At 42.7% G+C, this 13,542-nt stretch overlaps 1 protein-coding gene and 1 long non-coding RNA gene across 2 annotated transcripts; one reads left to right on the forward strand and one right to left on the reverse strand.

The window, feature by feature from the left end:
- Window positions 1-105: 105 nt before the first annotated feature.
- LOC123167368 (uncharacterized) lies at window positions 106-13,216 on the forward strand. Its single transcript, XR_006483911.1, has 5 exons — window positions 106-609; window positions 3,742-3,963; window positions 4,103-4,241; window positions 12,621-12,886; window positions 12,993-13,216. It is a non-coding gene; the product is annotated as an uncharacterized lncRNA (long non-coding RNA).
- LOC123167366 (uncharacterized) lies at window positions 961-2,897 on the reverse strand. The gene is made up of 3 exons (XM_044585209.1): window positions 1,596-2,897; window positions 1,414-1,509; window positions 961-1,343 (listed from the first exon to the last, which is right to left on the reverse strand). The coding sequence occupies exons 1-3, from the start codon at window positions 1,740-1,742 to the stop codon at window positions 1,080-1,082; spliced, it is 507 nt and encodes a 168-aa protein (XP_044441144.1). The 5' UTR covers window positions 1,743-2,897; the 3' UTR covers window positions 961-1,079.
- Window positions 13,217-13,542: the final 326 nt, after the last annotated feature.

Raw genomic sequence — 13,542 nt, forward strand, 5'->3', positions numbered from 1 at the left:
AATGCCTACTTCATATGAATTTCTTGCCCGCTTTGCACGCGTTGCTACATGTGCATTATCATGCCTCAGCCATAATCATTGTCGACAAATATGGAACAGAAGAAGTATGTCCCCTATTTTAGTCCTCTCTGTCATGTTCGCGTGCACAACCTATTTTGCCAATGAGCAAGTTTAGCATCTGTTTGTTCTTCCATGATCTTATGCTGGTTGCCTGGTTCTCATTGTCGTCCTAGCTGTCTAGTTAGTAAGCAGAACTCTGTTAGAGTAAAGCTAGCTGGGACATCTGTTTCAGTATTGTTACCCAACAGACTTAGGCCTAGATTTATTAGTTGTAAATTCATTAGCTCCATGTATCGCATTAGTTTCGATGCAAAACACAAGCTGCAATGTGCCAACTCTTGTCGACATGTCTATATCAGTATAAAAATGGTACATGGTGTTCCTGATGCTATTCCTTCTTATTTTCTGCAGGAGAGGCTGGCATTTGACAATATGGTTCTGTGTGTGCATTGACTGCTGGTGCTGCAGCCTGAAATTTTTCTTGTGGAGTGGACTGAAGTAATCCATCAAACTAGCTGCATTATTGATTCTGTTCTTTTTGCTGGCGAGGTAATAATCTCCCACTCAACTCGTGATGTGAGAAATAGTAGTGTAACCATGATATTTACATAATTGCTCATGTGTTCTATATGCTATGATTTTTCTTCCTTAATTACCCTGCCTCAGCCATAATCATCATCCACTTAAACCAGAACGGTATACTTACGCAGTGTATGGCGCCGTTAGAATGGGGAGCATGCGTTTGTAAGTAGTCACTTATGGTAGTGTTTTAGATGTAAGGTTACTCCGATGCAGAAAGGTATGGATCAGATGGTGCAAATGATAGAAGTGGAACTTGCAGCTCATTAGCTGGGTTTTTTCTAAAAAGAACCAATGAAAAGTCAAGCATTTGGATGGACATAAGCATACAAATAATATGCAAAAACATTAGAACATAAGTGTAGTCTTTAATTCAAAGAACATGCCATGAAGATCAATCATTTGGATCTGCCCTTGAAGTGCCTCTCCGTGTAGCCCATTCATGGCTGTACGAATGGGCTGGACACGGCGTTTGATGGTTTGCGCTTGCGTCTTTTTGACTCCACTTGTTTAGCGATAGTCTCTGTGTCAAATTGTTGTTTCACTGGATTACTAGGAGGGGCATTCTTCCTCGGGCGTCCACGTTTACGCTTTGGGGCACCGGATGTGTCTGGTTTGTTTGTAACATCAGGGTTGCTGACAATCGTGACGTCGTCGTCTGCACCTTTTCGTTCCTCTGGAATGCTGGCTTCGTACTCGTCCTTCTGTAGAGGAAATAGTGGTCATGAAAGGTAGGAACTACATGACATGAAATGCTAGTTGTGTAGAACTTACCTCTATAGGATTCTTGTATGATTTTTTCCGAAGCTTGTTGCAATCCGAACGCAGCAGGCTTGAACATATTTTCCAGCTGAAAATATGTATTTCTGCCTGAATTAGATAGTGACGCATAGGTTAGGATAGCGGTGAAGCATAGGTAGTGCATGATTACAAATGTAATTTAGTGTTCGGCAGACCTGTGTGAAATCCTCAGTAATTTTGTCTCCGTCCCATGTCAACATGTATTTGAGTGTGTACGCCCCACAGGAATAACTGTGATGTAAAGTTGAAGTTAAGTATTGTAATGTAGGTGAGGAATCATGTAGCTGCCTATACGTACCCATCCGTCTGTTGTGGTATGTTAGTATAGCAAGTGGTTTTCCACTGGGTAATATTGATGGGTTTAGGCAGTGTTACCAAGCCATCCTCGACCGCTTCGTTGATACACGCCTGAATGGACTCCACCTGGTGTATGAGGAGTGATTCAAGGGATTGCGTCAGTGCATTTCAAAAAGTGTCACATGAGGTAAGAGGAAGCAAGAGAGCAAGCTTACCAGTGCAGTTTCCTTGGCAATGTCACGATATGCTTGGATGGAGTTTAGGACCTGGGTCTCTTCTTTGTCTAAATTAAACACGAGTAATAACCAGTGCATGCTGTGCACATTCATTGGGACACGTACCTGGCAGAAAATTAAAGCGGACTCAATTTAGGGAAAATCAAGATATACAATTAAACAAGTCAGGAAATATGCATACCATTTTGCGTCCTACAAATTTCGTTGCTACATTAGCAACATGTGGGCTTTTGCATCCCATTGGAATACCCCCAAATTCGCCTAGCAATCTTCTGCTTTCTACGGTGGAAATGAATGATGTAGCATCAGTTGCAACATTGCTAATGTGTGCATATGCATTAATAACCTGCAAAATTTGTAGTCATGTAATATGGCACAATTTAGAATACTTGATGTAGATTGCAGTATACGGGCCTTACGTCATCGACGAAGAATAGTTTGCTAACATTTGGCTTGAGTTGATGAACTGTTAGCACAATGTCTTCGATGTGAACTACCTCAACAAGGTCGTGACTCCCTCGGATGAAAAGTTCAGCCTCATAGTCTTCATCTGTCAATATGTAATCATTGTTGAATACAGGCTTCCGTGGTGGGATGTCTTGGTCCAACTCCTCGTTTTGCACCACAGGTTTTGCACTAGGTGTACCAGCAGAAGTCCGTGCTTTCCATGCGTCAAACCCAGGAGTTGATGAAAACTTGCCATTGCTTGGTTGCTCTTGTTCCTAAAATTAGGAGTTGGTCAATGAACAGAAATTAGCTCATGTTAGCAAGGTTATGGGCCATAGTTATCACCTGTACGTATGCATTGTTCGTCGTTGATTGTTTGTTTGTTTCAACTAGGGATCTTAATTCCTGTAACATGAAATGCATAGAATGAAAATATAGGAAGTTATGGGTAAAATTGATGTTGTAGTGTCACTTACCTGGAGTTCCCTTTGAGGTCCACTTGGTCCACTTCCTTTGAGGTCTCCAACTTCGTCCTCCAGCTTGGACAACCTAGGTTGAGTGGCAATTTTACCCCTTATGTTTATCACGTCCTCGGTCACGGTGATTATTCTTTTATCTAATTTGTGCTCTACTTCTACTACTTGTTTGACCAACTTTTTCTCTTGTTCTGCAAATAGATCGTTCTGGGTTTGAAGTATCATGTCCATCTGCATAAAAGAAATGTCAACTCGTTTTGTTAGAAGAAAAATAAGTGTGGTTAGGTGTGACCTTTGTTGTGTTATTGAGAAGGATGTGTCTTGGAGCAACTTACTTGTTGGCTACTCATAGTTTGACCTCGTGGTTGTGGTCGATAGATAGCATCTTCATGCGCATGTGTATCTTTGTTGGTATGCTGGTCATTTGTAATGTTGGTTGGCTCCAGACCGCCGATGTTCATGACAACCTTTGAAAAGATATAAAGAATCAGTACTAAGAAATAAATATGGTAAATAAAGAAGTCAAGTCTAGAAAGGTACCAATCCATTATATAGGCCTCCTTTATCATAAGCCTCATGTCTTATTTTACCTGTGGCTTCATCCCACCGTGCCATCAGCGGACGGGGTATACGAGAATACAAAATCGATCCAGCACGAACATGTTCCCAATACCAAAACTATAGGAAATATTAGTTCATCAATGATAGAGATATATGCATCATATGAATAATAGTTGAATGACAACTACTGTTGTAGCACTTACTTGGAGCAAAGCTATATTTCCTTGTAGATTGACTTGATCCTTATAATTAAAAGTATTGATGGATGTTATCAAATGGTCCAGTGTGAAACATCCCCAGTTAAAATTGGGAATTCTTGCGACGTCTTCAACAAGGACGAAATATTTGGAGTCGACATAATCTTGTACCGTGGGTGCTAAAATAATGCCAATAGCATACAAAACAAACCGCCTGATGAAATGATCATCTGGAGTTTTGGAGGCTTTAATTTTGTCCTCGAGGTCACTCAGCTTAAGTCTTCCATCTGTTTGATAAGCCCTTAACAGGTTTGCGTCTTTTGGTTTTCCCATTTCCATATATATATTTTTCCCCTCTATTGGAAGGTCCATTAATTGATAGACATCCGTTGGAGTTATAGAAATGTCCTTACCAGCAATGTGAATACTCTGCATGTCGTCGATGTAGCTCTTCGCTAGCAGCACCAACATAATACGTCGGAGAGACACTGACTTCATCTCTGTTAGCCCTCCAAGACCGGTTTGAGTGCAGATGGCCTTTAGGTGCTCGTCATCTAATCCATCAATCATTTGCGCGAACCTTATCGGTGAGCACATTAACCTCATATTTGCATGTTTCACACTGAGTTCGTCCAAAAAAGCCTAAAATACGTGTAAAGTTAAAAGAACTATGTGTTTTCAAAGATTTTCACCTAACTGGGAAAAAATATACCTGATTGGTTAAGTCTGGTAATTGTGTGTCGGCACAACTTGTAGGAGAACTGGCCATTCCTTGAAAATATGCACAAACAGAGACTGGGTCAAGTCAGAGAATAAACATAAGCTATGGGGTTGTACCATACTGTAATTGTTCCACCTGTTTCTTACAGAGCACAAAATTACTATGATAAGCTATTTAATTTAATTACTTCTTTGTTACTACCTCTCCAGAGGTGTACGTTAACCACACAGATTGATCGGTGATTAATGATTACTTACTAAATGATGAGGACATCAATACAATTATTACACCCACAGGCCCTGCTGCTATACATACTGGACCAATTACTAGAGCTCGCGCACGCCAATTAAATTACCAGGTACTTTCGTTTCTTGCTAATGATTCTAATGTTCATGAGAATATGATGCTGCCTAAATTGGATACATTTGTTTTGCTTACAAATGAAGGGCCTAGCTTTGAGAAGGATGAACATTGGAGCAAGAACAAGCATGGAGATGATGGCATGCGCATGGGGAACAAGAACGGAGTTACAAGTGATGATTTCAGGACGTTGAAGCCACCATAATGCGTGCATGAAGCCTTGGACGAAATATACAAGATGCTACTTCATAACTTTCGTCCAGAGGCTATTCTAGGTGCTGCATCACCTTATTATTGGGCCAGGCCCATGTAATTTCGAAATACATAAGTATAGGCTGTTTTTAGAGTCCGTATGTGTGGGGAAACAAGAGATAGGGTTGGTTTCGGACCCCTTCCTCAAGGGCCACGAAATTCCCCCCCTCTTCCTCCATATATACAGCCCTTAGGGCATCGTTTAGACTTTGGGTTTTGTTTAGATTAAAAGTTCGCCATAGCTGCAACTTCGCGTACTTCGTTTGTGTTCAGCGACCAGACAAAGGCGTCACAGAACCCCACCTTGATCAATAAAGCTTTCATCTTATATTCGCAATATCCAGATTGCAATCTCAGTTTCTTGCCTGTTCTTCGTTTGCTCGCAGGAAACAGACCCTCGTGGTCAGGTTGATCGTGCTCCGGCGTGGTCGATAACCTCTCGGAGTTGGTTTAGCGATTGCTAAGGCGCGACGTCCTCGCACGTTCGTAGTCGGATCGTCAAAGTCGACTTCCATCAAAGCGATATTCATCATCTCATCGAAAGACGGGACACCTTTGCCTCTATCAAGTGGTATCAGATTTCCAGGTTGCTCGGTGAGATTTTACAGTTTTTCGTAGTTTAGATCGAGTCTGTTCTTCATACCTACAGTCCACGAAAAAAGCCACAAAAAAAAATTAGGGTTAGTTCATCATATCCGAACCAATCTGAGCCTTTGCATAATCTTTTTAGGGTTTTTGCTTTGTTGAATTTGCGGTTGCATCGTCGTGTCAAGTTGCTGGTCTTAGAGTCTAGTCTTTTAGAGTTTCGAGTTCTGGTCATAAGTTGTCACGCCGCCGCCGCACCATCATCATCGCCTTGCCATCTACCACCATTGCTTATCCGCCACCGCTTTGAATCCGTATCCATATACCACCACCGCTGCCATATACTACCGCCATATATCCACCTCCAATCCGAGTTCTTTTCATAGTCGGTTTGTTTTAGAGATCCATATATTTTCCGTTTCGTGTTTCCTTGCCTGAGTAGGTCTCGGAAAAAAAAAAAAGAGTCTGGAGACCCCCGGGCAGTTTTTAGGCCAAAATTTCGGCAACCAAAAATATTTTTTCCCTATCCTATTTTTAGGCCCCGGGTAGTGTTTTGAGACACTCGCCATCATAGTGATTTTTTGTCGCACTTTTTCGTCGTCGCTGCCCTGATTTCCGAAAAAAAAAATAGTCAAAAAATTTTGTGCCCATCCTGTCAGTTTGACCTGGGAAGAGTTTTGAGACACTCGCCATTATAGTGATTTTTTCGCAAAAAAAAAAAAAAAAAAAGAGCGCAAAAAAAAAGAGCGAAAAAATAAAATCCCTGAGTGTGCTTTTCCCTTGTTTACGTGCAGCGCCGTGATTTTGTTAGTGTTCTAGGCTCGCGTCTCTAGCACGGTCTAGCCTAGGACCAGCACAGTACCGTCGTTGAGCGTTTATTCAACTTTGCATCTCTGAATTGATTATTGCTTACCATTTTGCTACCATATTATAAGCCTTCCCAGCTCCACATAAGTCTACATCGTGCGTTTGACTCTCCCTGGTAATCGCTATATCCAAGCTTTGAGAGTTTTTGACTACAACGGTTGCCGATCACCACCTGCTGCTGGGTAAGAACTGGTAAGAATTTGAGATTCGCTTGAAGGTTTTGTGACACACCACCATCCCACCACTTCTAGTAGTCTGCAGGATCATATTCTTTTGTGTTTCTATTGCTGCTAACCATGGCAGGTTCACAAGCCGATGAGACTGATTGGGAGAACATGACGAACAAGGAGTTGCATGATAAATTTCAGCAAATGATGAGTGGCCAGGTGGGAGATGTGCTAAACAGATTTGAAGAGGCTATGGAGAAGATAGATGCCGTGGAGAAGTCGTTTGAGACAAAGCTGGATGACAAGTTTACTGAATTACTCAAGCGTCTTCCCCAACCACCACCGGCTGCACATGTCGCACCTCTACAACAACAACAACCACATCTCCAACGCCGCCTTCCAAATCAAGTGGGACGGGCACAGCGCGTTCCAATTGAGATTGGTCAAAATTCGGGTGCTGCTGTCCCTACTGTTGATGCTTCTTTGGCTCCTGCTCCTGCGGCGGCTGAGGAGGATGACGATTATGCGGGCGATTATGAGGATGAGGTTGATCAAAATCAGAACTACGTGCAGCCACCAGCACCACCACCAGCAGGTCGACCTCAGGTATATATTCGCAACGGTAGGCCGGCACCACCACCTCAGGTACGAGACAATGACCATCTCCCTAAACTGAAATTGAATATTCCACCATTTGAGGGTAGATATGTTCCTGATATATATCTTACTTGGGAGTTAGAAACTGAACAACGATTTACATGTTTACAATATCCTGAGGAGAGACGTGTTCCTGCTGCTGTTTGTGCTTTCACTAGCTTTGCATGTGTTTGGTGGTCTGAACATTGTAGATTATATCCTGTTCCAGCTACTTGGGCTGCTTTGAAAACTGCTATGCGTACTCGTTGGGTTCCACCATATTATCAACGTGAATTACTTCAAAAATTGCAGCGTTTAAGACAAGGAAAAAATTCTGTAGAAGAATATTATCAGGAATTACAAACTGGCATGATTAGATGTGGTATTGTTGAGGAGAATGAAGCTATGCTTGCACGTTTTATGGGTGGATTAAATAAAGAGATTCAGACCATTCTAGAGTATAAGGATTATAATAATATCACTCGTTTATTCCATCTTGCTTGTAAAGCTGAACGTGAAGTGCAGGATCGACAGCCATTGGCGCGAACTAACTTTTCTGCAGGTCGACCTTCATCATGGACACCGCGTGCATCTTCTACTTCCACGTCACCATCACCTCCATCAGGTGCCACCTCCAGCCGTGATACAAGAAAGCAGGCACAACCACCACTCTCTGCCAAGAGCACACCTGCCGGGCCTGTGCAGAGCTCTTCTTCTTCCATGGCATCGACAGGGCACACAAGTGATATTATTTGTCGTCGTTGTAAGGGAAGAGGACATTTTGCGAGAGAATGCAAATCTCAGCGTGTCATGATTGCTACTGAGGATGGTGGGTATGAGTCCGCTAGTGACTATGATGAGGAGACTTTGGCTCTTATTACACGTGAAGAACATGGTGGAGATGATTCTGAAAATGAGACGCAATACATGGCTCCTGAAGACGCTGACAGGTATGAATGTTTAGTTGCTCAACGTGTTTTGAGTGTGCAGGTCACACAAGCAGAGCAAAATCAGAGGCATAATTTGTTCCATACAAAGGGAGTTGTGAAGGAACGTTCTGTTCGCGTCATCATAGATGGAGGGAGCTGTAACAACTTGGCTAGCATGGAGATGGTGGAGAAGCTATCTCTCACCACAAGACCACATCCACATCCTTACTACATCCAATGGTTCAACAACAGCGGCAAGGTTAAGGTAACACGTACTGTTCGTGTGCATTTTAGTATCTCTACATATGCTGATTATGTTGATTGTGATGTGGTACCCATGCAAGCATGTTCCTTATTACTAGGTAGACCATGGCAATTTGATAAAAATTCTGTACACCATGGTAGAAACAATCAGTATACTCTTGTTCATAAGGATAAAAATATTACTTTGCTTCCTATGACTCCTCATTCCATTTTGAAAGATGACATTAATAGAGCTAATAAAGCAAAACAGGAGAAAAATAAGAGTGAAAATCAGATTGTGGCAAAGGAATTTGAGCAACAAATGAAACCTAATAATAAACCATCTAGTGTTGTTTCTGAAATTAAATTGAAAAGTGCATGTTTACTTGCCACAAAATCTGATATTGATGAACTAGATTTCAGCAAATATGTTTGCTATGCTTTTGTGTGCAAAGAGGCATTATTTTCATTCGAGGACGTGCCTTCCTCTTTGCCCCCTGCTGTCACTCACATTTTGCAGGAGTTCGCTGACGTCTTCCCACAAGACGTGCCACCGGGATTACCACCTATTCGAGGGATTGAGCATCAAATTGACTTAATTCCCGGTGCATCGCTACCCAACCGTGCACCATACCGTACCAATCCAGAGGAGACGAAGGAGATTATGCGTCAAGTACAGGAGCTGCTCGACAAAGGTTATATACGCGAATCTCTTAGTCCTTGTGCTGTTCCTATTATACTCGTGCCTAAAAAGGATGGTACGTCGCGTATGTGTGTTGATTGTAGAGGCATTAATAATATTACTATTCGTTATCGTCATCCTATTCCTAGGCTCGATGATATGCTTGATGAATTGAGTGGCTCTACAATATTCTCCAAAGTTGATTTGCGTAGTGGATACCATCAAATTCGTATGAAATTGGGAGATGAATGGAAAACTGCATTTAAAACTAAGTTTGGTTTATATGAGTGGTTAGTCATGCCTTTTGGGTTAACTAATGCACCTAGTACTTTCATGAGACTAATGAACGAAGTTTTACGTGCTTTCATTGGACGATTTGTGGTGGTCTATTTTGATGATATACTGATTTATAGCAAATCTTTGGAAGAACATTTGGAACATTTACGTGCTGTTTTTATTGCTCTACGTGATGCACGTTTGTTTGGTAACCTTGGGAAGTGCACCTTTTGCACCGACCGAGTATCTTTTCTTGGCTATGTTGTTACTCCACAGGGAATTGAAGTTGATAAAGCCAAGATTGAAGCTATTGAGAGTTGGCCGCAGCCCAAAACGGTCACACAAGTGCGGAGTTTTCTTGGACTCGCTGGTTTCTATAGGCGTTTTGTGAGAGATTTTAGCACCATTGCTGCACCTCTCAACGAGCTTACAAAGAAGGATGTGCCTTTTGTTTGGGGTACCGCACAGGAAGAAGCCTTCACGGTATTGAAAGATAAGTTGACACATGCTCCTTTACTCCAACTTCCTGATTTTAATAAGACTTTTGAGCTTGAATGTGATGCTAGTGGCATTGGATTAGGAGGTGTGTTATTACAAGATGGCAAACCTGTTGCATACTTTTCTGAAAAATTGAGTGGGCCTAGTCTGAATTATTCTACTTATGATAAAGAACTATATGCTCTTGTTCGGACTTTAGAAACATGGCAACATTATTTATGGCCCAAAGAATTTGTTATACATTCTGATCATGAATCTTTGAAACATATTAAAAGTCAAGCTAAACTGAATCGTAGACATGCTAAATGGGTTGAATTCATTGAAACTTTCCCTTATGTCATTAAACACAAGAAGGGTAAAGAAAATGTTATTGCTGATGCATTGTCTCGTCGCTATACTATGCTTTCACAACTTGACTTCAAAATATTTGGTTTGGAGACCATCAAAGATCAATATGTGCATGATGCTGATTTTAAAGATGTATTGCAGAATTGTAAAGAAGGAAGAACCTGGAACAAGTTTGTCGTTAATGATGGATTTGTGTTCCGTGCTAACAAGCTATGCATTCCAGCTAGCTCTCTTCGTATTTTGTTGTTGCAGGAGGCGCATGGAGGAGGATTAATGGGACACTTTGGCGTGAAGAAGACGGAGGACGTACTTGCTACACATTTCTTTTGGCCAAAGATGAGACGGGATGTTGAGCGTTTTGTTGCTCGCTGCACTACATGTCAAAAAGCTAAGTCACGACTAAATCCTCATGGTTTATATATGCCTTTGCCTGTACCTAGTGTTCCTTGGGAGGATATATCTATGGACTTTGTTTTAGGTTTACCTCGAACAAAGAAGGGGAGGGATAGCATATTTGTTGTCGTGGATAGATTCTCGAAAATGGCGCACTTTATACCATGTCATAAAAGCGATGATGCTGTTAATGTTGCTGATTTGTTCTTTCGTGAAATTATTCGCTTGCATGGTGTGCCAAATACTATTGTTTCAGATCGTGATACTAAATTTCTTAGCCACTTTTGGAGATGTTTATGGGCTAAGTTGGGGACTAAACTGCTTTTTAGTACTACTTGTCACCCCCAAACTGATGGACAAACTGAAGTAGTCAATAGAACATTGTCTACTATGCTTAGGGCTGTTTTGAAGAATAATAAGAAAATGTGGGAAGACTGCTTGCCTCATATTGAGTTTGCTTATAATCGTTCATTGCATTCTACTACTAAGATGTGCCCTTTTGAAATTGTGTATGGTTTCCTACCTCGTGCACCTATTGATTTGTTGCCTCTTCCATCTTCGGAGAAGGTTAATTTTGATGCTAAACAACGTGCTGAATTGATCTTAAAAATGCATGAGTTAACTAAGGAAAACATTGAGCGTATGAATGCTAAATATAAACTTGCTGGAGATAAGGGTAGAAAACATGTTGTGTTTGCACCTGGAGATCTTGTTTGGTTACATTTGCGTAAGGATAGATTTCCTGATTTGCGCAAATCAAAGCTAATGCCACGTGCTGATGGTCCTTTTAAGGTGTTAGAGAAAATAAATGATAATGCATATAAACTTGAGCTGCCTGCAGATTTTGGGGTTAGTCCCACTTTTAATATTGCAGATTTGAAGCCTTATTTGGGTGAGGAAGATGAGCTTCCGTCGAGGACGACTTCATTTCAAGAAGGGGAGGATGATGAGGACATCAATACAATTATTACACCCACAGGCCCTGCTGCTATACATACTGGACCAATTACTAGAGCTCGCGCACGCCAATTAAATTACCAGGTACTTTCGTTTCTTGCTAATGATTCTAATGTTCATGAGAATATGATGCTGCCTAAATTGGATACATTTGTTTTGCTTACAAATGAAGGGCCTAGCTTTGAGAAGGATGAACATTGGAGCAAGAACAAGCATGGAGATGATGGCATGCGCATGGGGAACAAGAACGGAGTTACAAGTGATGATTTCAGGACGTTGAAGCCACCATAATGCGTGCATGAAGCCTTGGACGAAATATACAAGATGCTACTTCATAACTTTTGTCCAGAGGCTATTCTAGGTGCTGCGTCACCTTATTATTGGGCCAGGCCCATGTAATTTCGAAATACATAAGTATAGGCTGTTTTTAGAGTCCGTATGTGTGGGGAAACAAGAGATAGGGTTGGTTTCGGACCCCTTCCTCAAGGGCCACGAAATTCCCCCCCTCTTCCTCCATATATACAGCCCTTAGGGCATCGTTTAGACTTTGGGTTTTGTTTAGATTAAAAGTTCGCCATAGCTGCAACTTCGCGTACTTCGTTTGTGTTCAGCGACCAGACAAAGGCGTCACAGAACCCCACCTTGATCAATAAAGCTTTCATCTTATATTCGCAATATCCAGATTGCAATCTCAGTTTCTTGCCTGTTCTTCGTTTGCTCGCAGGAAACAGACCCTCGTGGTCAGGTTGATCGTGCTCCGGCGTGGTCGATAACCTCTCGGAGTTGGTTTAGCGATTGCTAAGGCGCGACGTCCTCGCACGTTCGTAGTCGGATCGTCAAAGTCGACTTCCATCAAAGCGATATTCATCATCTCATCGAAAGACGGGACACCTTTGCCTCTATCACTAAATTTTCTCTACTGTCGTTAATGTGAACAACACGTGGTATTTATTCTGCCATTTGATATTTATATACAAAGTTTTGGATTATATTGACCTCACTGTTTCTAAGGGGTGTAAAAATACCAGGCGTTCTAACCGTGATGCGAATAGGTGGATGAAGAGGAAGCAGTACCGTCGTATCGCACAGGCCAGGTGGGTGGTGGCCGCTGGCTCCGATCCCCTGGGTGGTTGGGTGTGGCTGGCGGCTCCAATCGCCCCGGTCAGGAGGGCGGCGTTGGCGTTCGAGCTGAATGCGTGAAGTGTCCACGGAGAGAGTTCGACGCCGGCGACGAGCATAGAGAGGCGGATCACGATGCTGTGGACGGAGCAAAATTCAGAGAAAACCCATAAGATCTCATGATGGCTTCATGCACAGAGTAAGCGGAATCCATTCTTTGGTTTTAAATCATCTCATGTGTTGCCTTAGTTCTAACTGATGACAAGATTCGGCATTCTCACCTTCAATCCAACGTGTGGATGAAGAACAAGCAGTGACGTCGTATTCCGCAGGCCGGATGGGCGGTCGCCGGCGGCTCCGTTCCCGTGGGTGAGGACGGCGGCTCCGTTACAGCCGGTGAACAGGGCGGCGGCGATGGGACTGGCGTTGGAGGAGAAGGTCGCGTGTGAGAAGGCGGCTGGAATGCAATGTGAGTGGAGAATCGAGTTGCAGCCGGCTAGGCCAGTTGGATTGGAGGTTGTTGCAGATAATGGGGGAGGTGGGAGCGGAGTTTGGGAGGGCCGATAGATATGCGCGTGGTGGGTTCAGCTCCTCTATAGTTCAGTTGTTACTGTATGGGTGCTGTAGGCTCTACTATCAACCATCCACTCTAATCTAGTGGATCTCCTTACTTTCACTTAATTCTCTTATTAAATCGCAAAAAACACCACCCCGGAGCAGAGACGTGACGGCGGTCATAAGCTCCCCGCGCCGACAAGTTCAATGAAATCCGCACAAACGGCGCCGGCACCGTCGTATGTCCAGAGCTTGCGAACCTGCAAACAAAGCGTCGCGTGGCTACCAAAACAGGATACC

Source organism: Triticum aestivum, chromosome 7D (genome assembly GCF_018294505.1).
Source record: "Triticum aestivum cultivar Chinese Spring chromosome 7D, IWGSC CS RefSeq v2.1, whole genome shotgun sequence".
Lineage (NCBI taxonomy): Eukaryota > Viridiplantae > Streptophyta > Magnoliopsida > Poales > Poaceae > Triticum > Triticum aestivum.

Bases quoted from the DNA above. Each gene is read 5' to 3' on its own strand.
- LOC123167366 (XM_044585209.1), bottom strand. From the start codon at position 1,742: ATGGGTACGTATAGGCAGCTACATGATTCCTCACCTACATTACAATAC. The intron at 1,510-1,595 runs GTCTGCCGAACA...TATCTAATTCAG, and splicing joins TTACTGAGGATTTCACACAG to GCAGAAATACATATTTTCAG. The intron at 1,344-1,413 runs GTAAGTTCTACA...TTTCCTCTACAG, and splicing joins CATACAAGAATCCTATAGAG to AAGGACGAGTACGAAGCCAG.